The 20299-nt window shown below is 36.7% G+C and overlaps 1 protein-coding gene across 6 annotated transcripts in view; it reads right to left on the minus strand.

The window, feature by feature from the left end:
* The window catches only part of LOC128147873 (BEN domain-containing protein 5), a 980343-nt gene extending 960131 nt beyond the window's left edge, over positions 1-20212 (minus strand). For all 6 annotated transcript variants that reach the window (XM_052801053.1, XM_052801052.1, XM_052801049.1 and 3 more), the window contains exons 1-2: positions 20171-20212; positions 2388-2510 (exon numbers count right to left, since the gene is read on the minus strand). In XM_052801053.1, the coding sequence (XP_052657013.1) occupies positions 2388-2510; positions 20171-20201 (154 nt within the window). In that variant the 5' untranslated portion in view covers positions 20202-20212. The remainder of the gene's footprint in view (positions 1-2387; positions 2511-20170) is intronic.
* Between the last annotated feature and the right edge of the window lie 87 nt (positions 20213-20299).

A 20299-nucleotide genomic window follows, 5' to 3' on the forward strand; every position in this document is an offset into this window, starting at 1 on the left:
TCAGGTATATTTAGGTCTATAAGGTAACGCTAACTTGGAATTATTATAAAATTAATGTGGCCTGTTTTCATAGAATCACAGCATCATAGAATGGTTTGGGTAGGAAGGGACCTTTAAAGATCATTTAGTCCATTCCCCTGGCCATGGGCAGGGACATCTTTCACTAGATCAGGTTGCTTAAAGCACGGTCCACCTTGACCTTGAACACTTCCCATGATGGGCCATCCACAACTTCTCTGGGCAACCTGTGTCAGTGTCTCACCACCCTCATTGTAAAAAATTTCTTCCTTATATCCAACCTAAACCTATCCTCTTTCAGTTTAAAACCATTGCTCCTTGTCCTGTCTCTACAGGCCTTGGTAGAAAGTCTTTCTCCATCTTTCTTATAAGCCCCCTTTATATACTGAAAGGCCGCAATAAGGTCTCCCCGGAACCTTCTCTTCTCCAAGCTAAACAACCCAAGTTCTCTCAGCCTTTCTTCACAGGAGAGGTGTTCCAGCCCTCTGACCATTTTCATGGCCCTCCTCTGGACTCCTCTAGCAGGTCCATATATTTCTTGTAGTGGGGACCCCAGAGCTGGATGCAGTACTCCGGGTGGGATCAGTTCTATAATCTGTTCTTTGAAAAAGGCAATTCCAATAGGATATTACCATTTTAAGGTAGTACTCAAAAAGCATCAATACACTACTGTATAAATGTTGTATATTACTGTTTGGATAATAGGAGGCCATAGATTTTAGCATTAATAACGACTTCATAAAATATCCAATAATCAGTTAATTTTCTTTGACCAGTTAAGGTAGTCTAAGCAATTACTTGGCTGACATATAACAAAAGATGAAGTGAATTTACATATGAAGTATACACAATATTATTATCATCCTTCCTAATACATCATCATCATGAGAAAGTAGATGAACGTATTAATTTTATTCATATTTGTATTTTGGAGGTGTCTAAATATGCAAAGCAACATCACAGCCTTATCATGCTACAATGTAAATAAACACAGTATTTCAAATAGCATCTGCCTCTATCACATGCTATTATTGTCAAAGTATATGAAGTATGAACGTTACCTTTGAACTGAATAAATGCTTTAATTTAAAAATATAATTAATTCTATTGTTCAAAAACTGGAATTAAACCATCATGCAATGATACACATTACTTCACAAATAATTTGATGGCTGCTACTGATCCTTTTCATTGCAGAGCAGCTTAACACAATAAAGTAAATTTCTCAGCTTGGCCAACTGATTAATTCCATAAGCCATTTTCTGATACAAAAATTTATAAAACCATAGCTATGATGAAATAGCATCCAAAGTATTTTTAAAAATACATAACTATTGTCTGAACCTTCAGAGACATGTCTTAAAAATAAGATACTCTTTATTACTCACTGCATCATTTATACCTTTTACATAATGTAATCAAAGGATTTAAATAACTCAGTTTAATATTTATCCAGGAACTGGCAGCCAGTATTCTACCCTGAGGGATGTAACTCTTCATAAAAAGCTCATTTTACAAGACACTGTAGCAGTTTTGGCATTACCAGCACCTCTCACATAAACCATGCTGAAAACTATAGTTTATCCTGCCAAATGTCTTTTGTACATATGGTGTTTAACAGTGCTCTGTAGGTCTGTAAGCCAGTAATAATAGATTTAAGCTAAAAATCTGGAGACACACATATATGTAACACAAAAATTTAAAAAATGCTGCATATTCATATATTTATATTTACCTACATACCCCACACACATATAAACATACATGATTAAAAATATTCTTTAAATTAATATGCTAACTATAACTCTTGTAAAAATAATTTCTCTTTCAGTTTGCAGCAGCTTCCTAAAGTTTATTCTCCTTCTGTTGACATCAGAGGCAGAACTTCCATTAACCTCAGCAGTACAGAATTAGGCCACAAGAAACACAAAGAAATATATTTAAAGACAGTACGTACACATTTATAGAAACTTCTAACTATGCAAGGATAGGCTTGGCACTTTACAAAGTTAACTTCCCCAGTAAACTTCCAAACTAGATTTTTAAATAACATATTTTAAATACTACATCTTTGATTAGTGGGATCCAAATACAGTATATAACAATAGAATAAAATCCAGTTATGTATCTACATGTGGTAAGAGATGGACCTCATGAAATGTACATTGTAGGTAATGACAAACTTCACAACCCTTTTTACGTTTGAACAGTCTGATTTTATGTCATACTCTGACTGAAGTGAATCAGTGAGTTTAGTAGTATTTAATGCAAGTCTTAGAATTAAGACACTTTTCATAAAGTTGAGCAATACAGTTAAGTGTTAATATGTTGACAACTCCGTAACATAAAATAATGCTGAAAATGCTTACCACTTTCAAAACACGCATCGAATATAAGATGTCCTTTTTTAGGCTGTCCACAATAACCAGCTGGGAGAACAGTGTACTTGCTCACATTCCCTGCTATGATATCATCACTTCCTATGGCACTACCTGTTGCAGTAAAAGCAAAAAAGAAAAGCATGGGCATAAAAAAACAAAACTATAAAAACCAGTAGAAGGATATTCCCCAATGCTTTTCTACATAACATGAAATTTGCACCATTTAACACATGCACCAGTAAATGAACTCTTTCTTTTCAAAGTTTATTTAAGAATTTGGATATAATAATGACATCATATGTCAAAGCTTCTCTAAGTAACAAACCACACAGCCTGGTTTCTTGCAGATGCATGTCTTGTGGCTGAACACTCTTGTATGCAATAGTCTGATATTCAGCTGTATCCACTTCTTTTGACTGGAGATCCCTAATACGCGTATTCTGCATGGATTCCCTAGAACTGAACTCAGCAGCATCTTACTTTATCATAATCCTTAGCAGCAGCATCCTCACTATGGGCATTAATGGGATCTTTTTCCTCTACCCTGCTGCCTATTTTCATGCATCTTAAATGAACTATTGAGACTGTTAAGTCCCACTCATATTTGAAATTTGAAAATTATTAGAAGAGAGAGACATACAGCCATGAAGGCATGTGAATATCTGAGCCTTGCCTGCTTAGGAAACAAAACTCAGAAAAAGAACTTAAATAAAGAAAAAAAATTTTAAAGCATGGGGTTTATTTCATAATAAAACATAGGAGGACATAAATTTTCTATACAATGGCATGATTTTTGTCAAAATATATCAGTAGTGTATACATTGAAAACTTTGTCCTTCCAGTAAAGTTATACTAACAAATTGCAGCGTGAAAAAAATTCGTTTCCAAATAGGGATGGAAGAACACAGTGATTTTTTTCATTTGAGAAATGTATAAGAAAGTAAGTTAATATTTGTATATTATATTATACCTTAATATTATAGTATAGTGAAACAAATACACAATAATATAACTAGCAGTTCATTCCTCTGACATTGGCTCACCATTTTCTTCATTATTTACTCTTTGGACAACAAATATTTAACAACAGAAAAACTATCTTCTGTGTTACAGAAAACTAGAAGAAATGTGTATGTCTTCAAGTGCAGAAGGCATGTGATGGAATAATGGGATGATAATGTCTTATTTCACTCTTATAAATAGGGCTACTAAGGCTTCTAGAAATAGGCTTTTGGTCTGTACTGATTTTTTGACATTTAAATGGGTTACAGGGGATGATGAATGTGACATAAAGCTCAATTTGTTTTATTTTTATATTGAAAACTATTTCCCACAAATGTTACAAGCAATTCATATCGGCCCTGAATGATGAAAACAGCTTATTAATTAAAACTGACCTTTCCATACATAAATGTATTCCACCTCTTGAGGCAAAACACCTTAGCTGAGGTAACAAATTATATCAACGTATTAGTGACACCACAGTTAAAGGGTCTGTCAGGCTTTCTATTATATACTCACATTTTCAAATGTATATAAATCCCAGATTAAAAAATATGTATATCCAGGTCAACACTCAGCATATAAATCCCCAGTCTTCCCAGGGAAGAAATTTGAAACTTACTTTCTTTGAGAAGTACTACAACAGAACAAAGAGAATTTAGACCTTTTCTTACTTTATCATAATCCAAAAAGTTAGATATTAAATAACACATGCTATTATTTTTTAGCAAAATTATTATTTGCAACCTCAAGGTTATTTGTTTTAGACTGAATAATTACCCACAGATCACAATCTGCAGCATTTAAACTGTTTTCTTTAAATGTAAAATTGCTACTTCTGATATTTTTGGCTCAATGTTTTTTACCAGCATGCTGATACAATTTGCTTAAACACTGGTAACACCAAAGGCAAACTTAGACCTGGATGGGGCATGTGTATCTGTATGGCCATGACTGTGTCACTTGATACAATTCATCCTTCTGTGTCATGCAACCTGTAATTCAGAACAGCAGCCACAGGAAAACCATTTCCTCAGTTTCAGTTCAGTGCCGCTTTGATTAAGAGCCCCCATATACCTGTCATAGTTAGTCAAGTTAATCGTTTCTAATCCAACACATGGAATCAAGGACAGAAAGAAAAATTCAGGGAAAACCTGCAGATCTCCACCATGAATGCATGAGCTGCCAGGGACCAAAGAGAAAGAACGGGAGGCAGGGAGTCAACTGAGTAGAGCAGTAAGAAGACTGAACTCCTCCTGGTAAATGCTCACTTAGTCTCAGCTAAAAGTAATAGGCCTCTTGCAATTCTTAAAAGATAGCTGGGAAACACTGCTTAGATAAAGATGAAGAAACTAGAAAAGATTACATCATAATACTGCCACCCCAAGACAGTGTAGGAAAAGAAGGCATAAGACAGAGCTACGTCTCCCTTTCCACCTAACTGACAAATTAGAAAATCTGCCAATGGAGTCTTTACATGATGCAGAAGGAAGCTGTCAAGTAACTGTGTCCTAGCAAAAAGTTTCCATCTGCTCCTCCTGGCCTAATGTAGCCATTCAAGAATGAGAAAAAAATCATCAAATAGCCTATAATTCATAGTCATTTAATAATATTAATCTCTTCTTGCATGTTCTTTATTACACAGTACTTTGAATATTCAGAATGTACTGTTGTTATATTTTGAGTTATATTAACTTTAGTTAATCTCTAAACATGCAAAACTGCAGTCTTTGAACTTCACATTATTATACAGCACAACAGCATTATATTCCTTCTGGCATGTTCTCCTTGGGTGATAAAGGCCAAACTACTGGCCGAAAAAGAGCCTGCATTGCTGTATTACTAGATTATAAGACATGGCTTCACGCTTGTCTGTTCAGCAGATGCAGTGAGTGTTGCTGAGAATACATTACCATCTTCAGATGGAGAGAACTGTTATACTGTGCCATAAGTCCTCTGGCCAATAAAGAGATACTGTCCTCACAACTGGGGAGCCCTAAGTAGATTTTCCTGACTGAAGGCAAAGATGTATGACAGAACCTTGTAGGGAAGGGAAATAGTACTTCAATCTGAAACAAACTGAAAGGGAAAGAGGAGAATTAATTGAAGTACTATCCTGCACACCACACTTAAGACGACCAGATTTTCCTCTGAAAAAGGGTTAGATAAGACAAGTAAAGGAAAAAGTAACTTAGCAAAGAAATTTTCTCAGACTGTAGGTCTTATTTTGTCAATTATTTTTCTTATAGGTTGTAAGACACGTAGCTATTTTATTCTAATTCTTCATAGCTTAAACTCCTGGAGTCTCCAGCAAATCCCTAGGATTTACTTTTACCACAGTATTAAACTTTAATGGTAATTTTCTATCAGGTGTAAAATCTGTAGGTGTCTGAAATCTCTGTAAGTATATAAGGTTTTAAAATAAAACCTGGACAGAGTCTTCTGGTATCTGCATTCATCACTATTGTCATCGTGGATATATTTCACATCAAACTAGTGAAAATGAATAGAATTATTTACAGGGGACTGGGATTCTTAGGAGGATGAGTTTGGAAACTTCCAGAGCTTCTTGCTATCCTTAAGTTCAAAGGGAAAAGCTGGTATTTTTTTCATTTAGGCAAAGATGAAAACAGTATTTGCGACAATAAACATCACGCAAATTTAGGTATATTTTCTTTAAAAACTGCAGTTTCTAGAGGAAGTTACCTCTTTAGTAAGTAATAGTTACCCTTTGAATTGGGTAAACAACAAAACCAGCTTCCAGCTGTGACAAACTTCAGAATCCACAGAGTTAGCAGCCGGCAGCTACCCTCATGCTACATTAGGTAGGAGAGCACAGCTACATTAAAACAGACATAGAAAAATACAGAGTGAATTTGCCTGGAAAACCTGCATCATTCTTATTATCAGACTTACTGCCTAACAAGGATAGCCAATTAGAAAGGTAAGGTAACATGAAAAGATACAGTAACTGCAAGTGAACTTTGTAGAAGTCTTTCTTTAAATATTACAAATGTCATCAAGACACCTCTCATTCTGTTATGAGATCCTTATTTTAGAACAAAATTAGGATACATTTTGCTACTGAAAATTTCCACAGTGTAAAGATCTAATAGCCAGATTCCCATCATCCAGGGGCCAAGAAAAGTTTCCAGGTATCCTAACAAAGAGCTTCATCAGCCTTGAGCAGTATTGTTATTGTAAACCCATACAAAGAAGCAAATCTAAACTCTCAGTGCAGTTTGCAACAAACAAAAATTCATTCAGATGACCAACAGCAACTCCTATTAGCTCCTAAATATAACAAGTCTCTAGATGAACACTGCTCAACTCACATTTTGGATAAGTAACACTTATGGAGGATATATCAATAAGAGCGTCTTCTCCACAAATCAGAAAACTGCCAACAGTGTAATTTTAGCAAAATTCTTTTCTATGATAGCATTTGTACAAATCTATAGTCTTAATAGCTGATTATGTTGTCTTGTTCTTTGGTTGTTTTTTTTTTAAATAAAAGCTTTTATATCATTGTCCCTAGGCTTCAGCAGCACTGATGCTCAGGAAGACTTGTTATTTCTGCTGTCAGCTCTGAATGCTCTATGGCCATTCTAAAAATCCTACAGGCAGCAGCAGGCAGGAACTTGGAATTCCAGCTCCACTGGCTTAAAAACTGCTACAAAAAAGAAGAAAACACAACTGTCATTTTGATCTTCACAGCCATGTATCCTGCAGCAAGGATTGGGCATGACCCTGAGAATCTAAACATACTGCAGAGAGAGTTGTCAATCTGAAATGTACTTAATTCACAGTAACCGTGTTCTGAAAAGAAATGGAAGAAATTATGTTAAGACTACAAATCCCAGGGTTTGGTATAATACCCAGCGTGGTACCAACCACACCTGCTGCCTCACATTCAAGTACTGTGCCCATACTGTCACCATTACCTATTTCAAAGGTCAAGCAGAACAAGAAAAATGTTGATTATCACAGACAGCATTCTCATACAGCTTGGTCTAGTTCTGAAAAATAGTAACATTGCATTGTTATTTAGAAACCCAATTTGAGATAAAGCATCTTTAAAGTAATTGTCTCTTCAATTACTTTCCTCCTACAGTTTGACCAACACACTGCTTGTCTCCAAACTGTAAGAGCATATTCATATTCAAGAAAACATGCAGAATAAAAGACAAGCACCAGTTTAGCAGAGATTATCAGGTAAATTCTGAGCTTTGCAAAGGTTCTGAAAGTACTCAGGAAAAATAAACTCCAAGCTTACTGCCGTGGACTTAAAAAGCTTGTGGTAGGTTGCATAAATAGGAAGGAAACATTGTGATTTACTGTTTGGGTTTTTTTACTTTTACTGCACAAGTTGCTCTTTCTACAGAGGCTACCAGACAACATATCCTTTTAACCTTCCTAACACAATTCCTAGGCTAATGCACCATTAACTTTTTCTTTTGGATTAGAAGGCATAAGTACATCTAAATACCTCATACTTCTTTAGCTATACATACCCAAACTGATTTACTGTAGCAGAAGGTATGGCATAGGTGTCTCAGTCAAAGCTGAGAGTGGAAAAAGTCTCGCTCTTATATGCAAACATGTCAAAGCAAAACGATCACTAAAGATGTCACATGGGGTCCCTACAAAAGGCTTGGTGGTACCACAAAGAGCACTTTGCTTAAACGCTTATATTGAGCAGGCAGCAGGCAGCCCAAAGATAAGTAGGAACAAAAAAGTACGTAAGGTGCTTAGCCCAAAACAAAGCTGTCAACTTACTGGCTGATGAAGTATGAAAAGATAATGAGAAATCTCCACTGCCCAGTCCACTCAAAAAAACTAGATCTGGGAAGAGATACAATTATCAATCCAAGGTCAATTACAGGTCCTTTCCAAAATCTAGTGAAGAACATTGAACTGAAGACTGTATCTGGCAGACAGATAGTGCTCTGAACAATGATTCCTCACTCCCAGTGGCTGGCATTGTCTTATGAGTTTACAGGAAAAGAAAATAACTCAACTTGTGTTAACTTGTATTTGTTTTATATGTAATATTTGTTTCCAATCTTTAACCTAAAAGCATTACTTCAAGCTTTACTTCAAAAATAATTATTTATTATCTCAGTGTGTGCTATCTCCAAGAATATACCTTCTTGTCAGGGGCAAATGGCAATGGAAATTTTTTGTATCACTTTAGTGAAACCCAAACTGTCCAAGAAGGTATGAACAATTTTTCCTCACAAAAATAAAAAAGCAATTAATGTTTTGAACTCAGTAAGCAAGAAAAAAATAATATCTATTACTCTTTTTACTGTACTCATAATCTCTAACCTATCCACTAAAACACTCATTGCCAGAAAGGAAAAAAAATTACTGAAAAAACAGTAGTACCATATAAGTTAACAGAAAATATGTTTATTTAAAAACATTGTAAGAATCAGTGAATTTCATCTGATATACAGATTTATTCTTTAACAAGTATTTGGCATCCTGGTAATATCAGATATCACATGATGTAATGTTGCTATAGTAGCAATACTTCTTTAAATAAAAGACAGATCGAACAAAAGCATAAAACATACAAATTGTAAACAAAAATATGATGCATCACATACATCCCCAACTACCATGGAAAAGACTAAATAATAGCTACCGAGGTCAGCTAGTACTCAGAGTTGCATCTGCAAAAAAGTAATTGTATCAGCAAGTCCATCCTTTCTAGGAGATAAGAGATGGCTCAGAGAATTAGATCTGCATATGAATAACGGGTGATGCTGAAACACCAGTTGAAGAGTGCATAGGAATTCAAGTTCTAGGTCAGCAAAAGATTTTTTGGGGGTGTTCCTACCAAGCAAGAGGAAATTCTGTGTCTAGGGATTCTGAGGCACGAAAAGAACTGAAGAGTTAAAGCAGATCCCTTGTGTGGTACTACAGAACTTCAATGGGTAAAACTTTCTTCCATAGGGTCCCACGTCTTTTTGAAATCTGTAAGCAACTGATTCCCAAACACAAGGGGTGCATATGACCTGCAAAAAATACTAAGTCAAAACAGGCATACAACTGCAGGGTTTGGAATTGTAGTTGGTAGAAAATGTCAGGTAAGGGCAAAAGCTCATGATACTATCCACAAAACTGGAAAAAGATGTTGGTGGTTGAAGTCACTCACTAGTATTCGCTGGTACCATCCTAAAATGCTGTAAATATTTCCCATGCTGCTTAATCCTGAAACAAATCAGCTTTTATACACCTGGTTTTCTATTATATGTGAGGGAGGATGAAGAAAGTGGGAGGAAACGAAGGGAAAGGTTTATGGATATATGCTATATATATATCCATATATACATATGGATGCTATGTATATATCCATGTTTCAACAGCTGCCCCAGGTATGATTGATTTAACAAAAGCCAGTTATCCAGCTTAAACTTTCAAGTATATTAATGAGACCCACGTACATACTATGTATTTTCAAAAACCCTTCTTTGACAAGGTTTTTAAATGCAGAATGATTACGTGCAAAAAGCTTAGTAAAAGATATTTCTGAACAACCTCAAAAAATAGCACCAGCCAAAGGATATTGATTCAGTTAGTTATAGTTGGTGCAGATCAAACTTTAATTTCCATGTATAATACTTCAGGTTTCATACGGAAGGTATGAAGCAGATGGGCTTAATCCATACTTACACCGATAAAGCAACAGCAGATCTGGCCTACAGACTACATCGACCATTTCCCTTCTATGCAATAAAATCATATTTTATTGCAAAAACTGTTTTCAGTATAAGAATATTACTTCCTCCATGCCTTTTTTTCTTTATCCACACTGTATATTCTAAAATAAATAGTTTTTTCTGATTTAAGAGCACAAGACGTGATAAACCAACAGCCAAATCATGATAACCTAACGAGGAGTGAGCACTATGCCAACCAGGTGGTCTTTATCCTACAAGAACAGCATAATTAAAATTGTTTTAACAACCGCATAACTGGAAGAAGTAATGACAAAATAAATTTCTAAATTAAAAATAACTCATGTTCGGGCAAGCTGAGTGCAACTAAAGCATCTGATATGTAGCAACCAATGCAATGACCCCGACCCATGACTATGTAGCCTTCAGTGACTAATAAAGTTGAAATCTCTGTAAGTTAACAACTTTGTGTATCTCTTCTTTAGGACCAATTGATTCTCAGCTGGGAAACTGAAAAAGACTCAATAGGTAATAATTATTCCTGATACAACAGAGAAGTGGGTTTATTTCAGCTTTCACAAAAGGCCAAGGCTTTATTTTAATTGTTCTAGGGTTCATACTCCTCAGTCCTGACTATCACGTTCAAAATGCTTGCCCACAAAAGCCGTCTCCTGGAAGTACTGAGTATGAAGTACTATGGAAGTCTTTCAAGAGTATCGGCAAAGTCAAGTAAGAAAGATATAAACGGTGCTTTTTCTGTTTATTAAAATTAACCCTTTCATGTCAAATTCTTAGCACTTTTAATGTCTTGATATGTTCACTGATTGAACAAGAGCTTCCCAGACCTGTATTTAAAGAGATGTCTATGCCATATTTTGGAAGACATGAGCTTATCTGCTGTGATCCCAGCAAGGCCAAGGGAAGACAGCTATAGCTGTGATGCTGCACCTGAGCTAAAACGCTGTATCATGGACATTATTTCAGGTTCAGCACTGAGGTAATACAGCTGTGCCTTCTAATTTGGATCGGGCTTTTATCTCATTCTTGGGTATTCTTCAAAGGCAATCAGCCCGGTGAGCCTCAACACAGGACAGCTGTGGTACTACACCAAACCCACTATTCAGAGGTATTTTGATTTTTTTGATATCTAAAGTGTGACTACTGAACAAAGAAGAAAATTTATTGGATTATCACTAAGACTAGCATTCAGGAGACTTGAATTCAATTCCTGACTCAACCACTAACATCTTTATGGTGGTAATGAATCCTTATCCATGGGAAACTAGACCTTCCATGAGGGCTCCACAGAGCACAAAATCCTGTGGGGAAACATAGCAGCAGCTTTGCATAGCACCATCTCTCTTTTCAAAACCCTGTATTTCACAGATGATTGGAAAAGAGGTAGTTGCACACTGCCAGAACTGATTGGGCTATCGTTATGAGTGTGATAAGTGAAAACTGGGTGATGTAAGTTCACTGACAATTTCCATTTTGTGTATTACGCACCATAATTCAAGCATCCTTCTTTGGGTTGAACTTCTATTTTTCCATGGCTCTTGAATATGTGTAATTTAAAGATACAGTTTTACCCTTGCTTCCTATTTACTTTTTGTTTAGAGGTAGGTATGTCTTCTGTCAGTCAATTTAACTCAACAGTAGTTTCAGACACAGTTAATTTTTTCACTTTGGAGTTAAAATCTTCTTGACTACTACATATTTAAAATAATTTGGGGATTTTAGTACTACTTCAGGAATAATTTGTTCCCCGAGGTGGCTGAAATCAATTACACTATTAATTACTGCTGTAATTATAATTACTCATTGAAACAACTCCTTTAACTTCTTAGTTCAGAATAGCACCTTTCCCCCTACTTTCCGAAACAGTCCATTCCAAAAAGTAGTATTTTAAGCCACTGAGAACTTCTTCCACCCAAGCATTGCCCACTCACATTGTTGAATTTACTCTTTAGTTAAGAAACACTTTAACATAATCTAGTATTTCATATCAAATAATTAGATCATTGCAGTGTTTTATTTTATTCACAAAGTATAAGTACTGTATAGCAAAAGATTTAAATATTGTTTCAGAATTCCTGTTTTCTAACACAAAAATGTCAGCAAAGCAAACTTGATCTATTAACTCTCTTGCATCAGCAACGTAACAACAGGAATTTAACTACAGAGAACACTACTCACTAATACACCATATTCAGCAGTTTTTTAACTAAGTAAATGTTGATACAGTATTTATAGGAATATGAAATGCATACAAAGTATTTCAAATATTCAGAACACAAGCCAAAATTCTACGTACAAGAAGGCTTAAGAAGAGAAGGCTCTGAGATCAAATTACTGATTATTTATACTTCCTAGAAATAAAATAACCAGCAGATATACTGATATTCTGTGTAGTTACAAAATATTTGTTATTCTGCAGTACTACAGACTTTGCATATAGGGAAGTAGTGCAGAGGCAAGTTTATCTCACAATCCTATTTTACATGGACAGTTCCCCTGAAATAATGCTGCTGCCTTTGGATTTGTATAGGTTATTTGAGGAATTTTTCATTAATCAAGTGCATCACACTACCTCATCTGCATTATATATGCAAGATAATATGACAGTCACTTGATAGGTGTTACCCAGCTCTAAAGTTTACTGTAATCGCACAGTAACTTTGCTGCTTATTGCAAATGAAAACACATCAGTAGACCTGTAATGAATCCAGCTGGGCTTTCTTTGGAATGGATTCCTGCTGCTCTGCTCTGGTGATTCATGGGAGCTGATGTTCCACTTGCTTTTGTAGAGATTGAAATTCAACACATTTTTCAAGGTAGTTATGAAACAATATGTAAAAGCAAAATCTTGCCAGTTTTCACTCTTGATTGTGAGATCCACTGCTAAGCAAATAGCTCTATGAATTAGCAAGTAAATGAAATACAGTTAGATAGCTTATTTATTTAATAACAATAATTTAAGACAACTACCTTATCCTCCCACCCCCTTTTCTGCACTTGATTTTTGCCACAATGAATCTATGAAATTAGCCAGTTAACCATACTGAAAGAACAGGGACACGTACATATATTAGAAAACATACGTATCAAACTGTGTAAGTTTTCATCTCTAAGCTTAATATATTACTTATCCAAAAATAGAACCAATCATGAAAACACTTTACTATACGAATATATACATCAAACTCAATGCAAATATTTGCAGGATCAGGGCCCTAGATTTAATACTGAAGTCCACATCTCTGAATTTGTGCAGCCCGTGACAAAATGAAATTGAATTCATTATTATTATTTTGGTAGAGCTGTTTTCCAAACCATTCCAACACACAAATAGTAAAATTACTTCAAAAACCATATTTAAAAATCTAAGGGTAAAAAATATAGCACTTCTTAAATGACAGCCTTGGCCTCTATAGCAATGTCAAAAAAATGAGTTGTGGGGATAATGTGAGAGGGAAGCTGGGACATGGGACACATAGATGTGTACCCATAACCAACACTTGATTACTTGTAAATTGGTTTACCTCTATTACAGATTAATTGCAGACACAGCTTGAGCCTAGAAGAACTTATTATCTCAGGTACAATGCAATCTAAACATGGCAATTCTGCATCAAGGCTCCGCATGCCAACTACTTTTGGGGATTACTTGAGAAATCTAAGCTGGTTTCTATAGAATCACATAGTACTGGAAAAGGGCAGCACAATCAATCCTCCAGAAACAAGAGTGATGTAGCACGATGCATACACCTAGGTGGATCTGCTGGAGCCAGTCTGCATCCAGCAGCACCACTGCTGAGCAGAAGCAGCGCTGCTGGATCTGAGTGACATTAGCAGTAAATATCTGTACCAAACTCCTCTCCGTGTCCTCTAGAACCTCATTTATCTGGGGGTTGATGCTTTCTGTTATCAGGGTACTCTAGCTTTTTATTTAAAAAAAAATAATTAAAGATGGCTATATAGTCATTTCACTCTATCACTTTTGTCCCTAAACACATGTTGCTGGAGGAAAGTGGAACAGGAGGAAAGAAAATCTCTGAGTATAGACCAGTTGTCCACTTCCGTGAAAGATAACAGCTATTACTATTAGGTGTCCCATTTGGAAAGCAGCCTTGTGCTGCAGACCTAAGTTTCCCAGTCCTGTCAGTGGCCCCATGTGGAGATCAAGCCAGTTACATTTTAACACAAAAAGCTGACTTTAAAAAATATTTTAATGAGCTTTAAATCTATAAACCTCAACTTGAAAAACCAGAAATGCTATGTAGGCCATATAAATGCATTCTGAGGTTGATCTGTTTTTTTGCATGAGACTTCTGCCTGCTACAGTGACAGCAACACTGAAGAAACTTGCAGAAACTTCTGTTTTACAAATTTCAGTATAAAACCTATTAAAATTCTCAATATGTCTCATTTCACTTTTTACAAATTCAAAAACCTCCTCTCACAAGCGCTAATAATTAATAGGGTGCTTTGAACTTCACTGAAAGAAAAAAACGTTGGGAGGCTTGAGGTAAGTAACTTTCCAAAGCTTTGATTATTTGTCAAAGAAAAAACTGTTTGAAATATGGCTAGGAAATGGTAAACCATTAAGAAATGGCAACTGGAACACCCAACACATTCCTGTTTCTTTCTTTTTCTGAAATTATATCTTCTGGCTGTATAAAGCCTTCATTAGTATTTCTCAGGTCTCCTGATATGGCAAATTATGTAATAGAAATATGATCAAAGCTGTAAGTACCAAAAATATATTAGCAGCTCTTCAACGAATTCTTCTAGTGGGGATTGTTTCCACTAGATAACTGAAAAAGTTGGAAATTAGTTGAGTATCAGCCTACTGGCAACAGAGTATAATGATTATTATAATACTTTTCTGCAGCAACTATAGTTAATTTCTGTATATCACTTCAATGAATATTTCAACTTAAGCAGTAAAAACTGAAGCAGTTAATGGTCTTACAGAGTGTCTCAAATTTACTACCAAACCCTTCTCTAATATGCCCTGGACTTCGAACTGCTTAAGCTAAAACGTACTGATGCTATCAGTAAGTTCTGGCAAATGTATCTGTTAAACAAAACACATTTTAGATTTGTTTACAAATATATCCTGCAGCATTTTATAAACAACTGTAAATAGCTCTTCATGATGTGTGAACGTCTGCAAGTCTGGGCCCAGTACCCTTACAGTCTTCCAGTGACTTTTGAAATCTCTTCATGTTGATAGGAGGATATAGTAGGCAGATCCCTTTCAGCATGAAGATTGCAATGTCTTTTCCCAAACACTGGAATTCAGCTATGTTTACAGGCTAGTAGTGTGTATTAGGAAATAAGCTATATTGTTTATGTATGATTGAAAATTCAGAAATAATTTAAGAAACGACAATTCAACTGAAGAAATTAAATTTGCCTGGAAGACCAGAAGTACCACTGAAGTACACTGTTATTTTAAAGACCAAGATTAAATAGTATTGTTAAAGTAATTAGCTGATTTCTCCTATTTTAAATATCCTCATGATAAAGCCAGTGAATGAGAAGTTCCAGTTATCAAAAAGGCCTATATTTAAAGACAAATAAATTAGGTTGTCTTATTTAGCCCAGCTTTTTATTTAATAACTAAGGCCACCTAAAAGAAAGCAGTGCGTTCCTGATACTAGAATGTGTTCATACAATATGTGATTAAATATTTTTAAAAGAATAACTATTCTTTTTTGAAAGAATAATCAAAAGGTACCCTTCAAAATAGTCCAGCTCAGCATTATCATATTAAAATCAATTAGAAAACACTGCAGAATTTACACAGCTATTCTATCGGGCCCTCCAGATGCAGATCTCTGAAATAATGATCTCAACAGTAAGTATTTTAGAAATGCTAATTATTACCCAAATTTGAGTGGGGGTTCAGCATTTAGCAGTGGTTTGAAGCCCTCCTCCTTGAAACTAGGTCAGCCCAGCTGTGAATGCTTTTGAAAATTCTAACCATTCTTAATATGAAATGTGACTTAACATCGCTCTGCAAGGTATCTATCATGACATGTAAATAAACATGAAAAACTACACATTCAGCTGGGAAATCTGTTTGTTCCGATAACAAGGATCTTCGGTCTAAAGACATATATTTATATCCTGTCCAGTACTGTGAGTAAATGCCTTTTTTTGCTTTCACTATGATTTCAGTGACAATGACTCAATGAAATATCAGAAATACTAATATCCACAAAATGACTAGCAACTGTGGAATAACACATATTAGAACTGTCAATCCAGGCTAATACGCAGCTGCCTCAGATGATAGAAAACTATTACAGAACTCAGAGATAACCTGTACCCTTTGATCATTCAGGCCTCTGGAAGCAAGTCTTCTGAAGGTAATATAGATGCCTAGAAGAATAAGAGTAACCTGGGGAGAATGAGATAACTAGTGAAATTTTAGCTGGATCCATGTCTGAAAAGTTAAATAGTTTCATCTGGTTCATGGGTCAAAAAATTAGCAAATACAGGCATTCTGTACTCACTTTGACCTACTCCTAAACCTTCCTTAGAGAAGCTAATAAGGTTCTCTTTGCTGCAGAATTGGAAAAATAACATTAATCTGTTTTTGAAGAAACTTAACTAAACTGGCCACCTTGCTATATCCTGTATCTTCCAAAGGTTTGAGACATCAAGGTCTGCTGAGCAGAACAACTGGAAGTCAAACCAAGAAGCTCCTGAAAGAAACTAACTAGTCTTAATCACTTTCATTCTCCCGCAGACTTCATTTGTGAAGATTTAAGTTGCTTTTAATTTGGATTCCCAGCTTGAGACATGAAGGCTTCAGCCTGGAAACCTAGACAGGGAAGCACACAAACTTACTGTTTATTGCATAAAGCTGATTTTGAGCAGTTCCAAAAAACAAGCTAGAACTAAGGAGCCAATTGCAATGGGAGAAATGATTCATTAATCCAGGGTAAAGCAAGTTGATTTGCAGCACTCTAACTAAACATCAGAACACGGAAACTATTTTAATGGATTAGACCAGATGTCTGCCTGGTCCAGAGAGGATAGCACCAGAATATGAACTCCATAGTAGACAGATGTGAGATAATCTACCTTCCATATTAACTCTCAATCTCATTTGAAACATACAGATTGGCTTACACCATGATATAGAAAATAATGCTGAACGTAACAGTATAGTAAAAGCTGATAGTAGTCCTTCTTCTGAAGTACTTTGTGCAATTCTGTGTGTCCTAATCTCCCTCCCCAACAAAAAAAAAGTTTAAAAATTTGCAAAAACTACTACAGAAACAAAAATCTTCTACATGAAAAAGGAATGGAAATATGAAAAGATTTGTATATATTGAAACAGTAAGTATAATTACCAGTGTAAGAAAGATTAACATATTTACTTTCCTAAACAGAAGAATAAGGAGATACTAATAAAACTGAAATGAAAAATTCTTACATTATAAAAAGTTATGTTTTCCATAAAGTATAATTAATATACAAAACCTCTTGACATGGTATATTCTCAAAGCTAAGAGTTTAAGGGGGGTGTAAGCATCTTAGACGTACATAATTCAGTATCAGATAGTATTTAGGAAGAAACTTAATTTTCAGAATCACCTTGCTGTAAGTGCACATTACATTTTTTCTGACAGCTTTCCCTGAAACTGACTCTTGTCAAACACAGGTTACTGAATTAAACCAGTAAAGAATGGTCCATAACAGTAATCTGTGTTGCTATAAAGCATGGATAAGTTACCTCTAATTTCTCTGTAACTCAGTTTTCTCATTTGAAAATTACAAATAACAATCAATATTTCAAGATGGGAAGACAAGACTTAGTTATTACTTGTGTTTTCAAATCCAGGAATAAAAACATGATGCTGCTGTAAAAACAAAACAGGAAGTATAGTATAGTCATACTGGCTAAATCAATTTATATGGTTTGAACAATGTTCAGTCCTTCTGTAATGGCTTTATTCTCCTTGCATCCATACATAAAAATTTAAATTTGTGCAAAATGCAGGTTCCAGAGCTAGATTCCTGTATCACCTAACGACTGGTCCAGATCTGACATATCATTAAGACATACTAAGCAGTCAGAATGCACCAAGAACAAGAATGTTCCTCAATTATGTTATGTGCACGTCAACGGTGTCAGTGTCACCCGGCACTAAGGGGACAAACAGGTTCTTTTGGGGATCTGGAAGTTTGGGGTCTTTTTCCTGTCTTTGTGGTTCTTTGCATTTTTAATTCCTCATCTGATTTCTCAAAAAAAAGAAGGACCTACAAATTAAGACTTGCAAAATGGCCAGACAGGCATTGCAAAACTTAAGCGGACATGTATCAGGAAAATGCAACAAAACATGATTTCAGTACAAGCTGAAACACAACATTTAGGAGAAAAGCACTGAGGAAAAAGTTCTGGACAAGGTTAAAAATAAAAAGCAAATACTGTAAGGCTTCAGATTTTAATAATATAGCAGAGAACACAACATAAGAGCTAAGTTTATGTGCTAATTTGGAAATAGCAGGAAAGTTACATTAAATGTTAAAGAAAGTTACTGACAACAGCCCAGGCATAGGTAAAGTAGGTAGGAAAGCTGACAAAGTCAAAAGGCCACTGAAGATTTGTTTCCTGTTTCACTGCGCAGCCAGAGCTGATCAGTTGTGTTTAGTAGTGTTGCACAACGCGGTGGATGAAAATAATCACCTGACTCATGGACAAGTTTAATGTATAATAAACTTTACAGTGTGGTTTCAGGGGTTCATAAACAGCATGGCTGAACACAGGGAATTCAAGAACCTTATGGCCAATCCATTTAGATGTAGCCTTTGCAGTATTGTCTCCCAGAGCACAACAGTATTTTGCATGTTTATCACTTTTTTTCACCTTAAGTGGCCCAAAAATCCAAAATCAGTTCTATGGATAATGCATCTTCATTTGGAGCCACTTCTGAGGCTGAAAAGCACAGGCACAGCAGCTAACACAGCAGGCTAGGAGAATGAACTTTTGGTCCAGGAACCCAGATAATTTATGTATGATGCTGTGGGATATTAAATATTCAGAAAAACTGTCATTATCTTTGTTTCATCCTCCAAATGTTAATATCTCTAATTTTCATAACTTATTTTAGGGGCTTTTGTTTTCACGTGGGCTGGAAAAGACCTTAACTGTGTTTTGTACAATAGGAAAGACCCCTGTACCTAGAGGATCCTTATCACTCATGAGGAAACACAAAACTTAGTTTCACCGACAAACTTATCTTCACATACACAGTTAGAGCCATTGTTAATACATCCTGAATAGGAAGAATAACATTTGGCACCTTCTTTAAAGAGACCCTCACAGAATAACGTATGTGAGATGGAGGCGTACAGCATGCTGACCCTCTGCAGCCTCCAGGTACTTTACACCTCCCGGGACAGGTCAAGCAGCACCTGCAGGTCAACCCCCAAGCTATCAGCCTTGTGGTGCAGTTTCAATTCCAACCCCGTGTCTTCACATACTATTTTTTTTCTTTCTACATAAAGCAGGCCATGATTTCTCATGTGAGGGAAACTCCTGTGCACCACCGTTTCGCTCTGCTCTTCACCACCGCCACCTTTGCCCCCCACGCGGGGAGGACGGTGCACAGTGCAGGCTTCACCCTCTGCACAACCGGGGCTCTCCCCCACATTTCGTTTGCTGGGCCAGCAGGGCTCTCGCCCTCTCACCTTCCTCCCCACAACGGGGCAATCCCCCCTCAGACAGGGCTGGAGGGCCTGGGGGCTCCTCCCCTTCTCCCCACCTGAAGGGGCACTCCCCACGACCACCTCTCCCCCGGGAAGACGCTCCTCATCCCCTAAGGCAAGGTGCCTTGCCCTCCTCCACGGCTCCCTGGGCAGGGGCCTCTGCCCTGGCCCCTTCCCCACCTCAGTGCCCTCGGCCAAGAGGCGCTTCCCTCCCTTTCCCCTGAGAGAAAGGCTCCGTCTCCTGCACTCCGCTGCGAGGCAGGCCCCCCCCCTACTGCCAGAAGCCCCTGGAGAAGGGGGGCTCTTCCCCCTCCTCCCCCCGCCCAGGCGACTGCGGCTGGCACTGACCCGTCTCTGCCGTCCTGCTCCTCTCCGCCATATTTGTTGTCATCCCCCCCACACCCCCCCCACACGGAGCGAGACGCTGCCTGGGCGTCGCCATGGCAACACACGTCACCGCCAGGGGAGTCCCGCGCC

This window comes from Harpia harpyja, chromosome 11 (assembly GCF_026419915.1).
Source record: "Harpia harpyja isolate bHarHar1 chromosome 11, bHarHar1 primary haplotype, whole genome shotgun sequence".
Taxonomy (NCBI): domain Eukaryota; kingdom Metazoa; phylum Chordata; class Aves; order Accipitriformes; family Accipitridae; genus Harpia; species Harpia harpyja.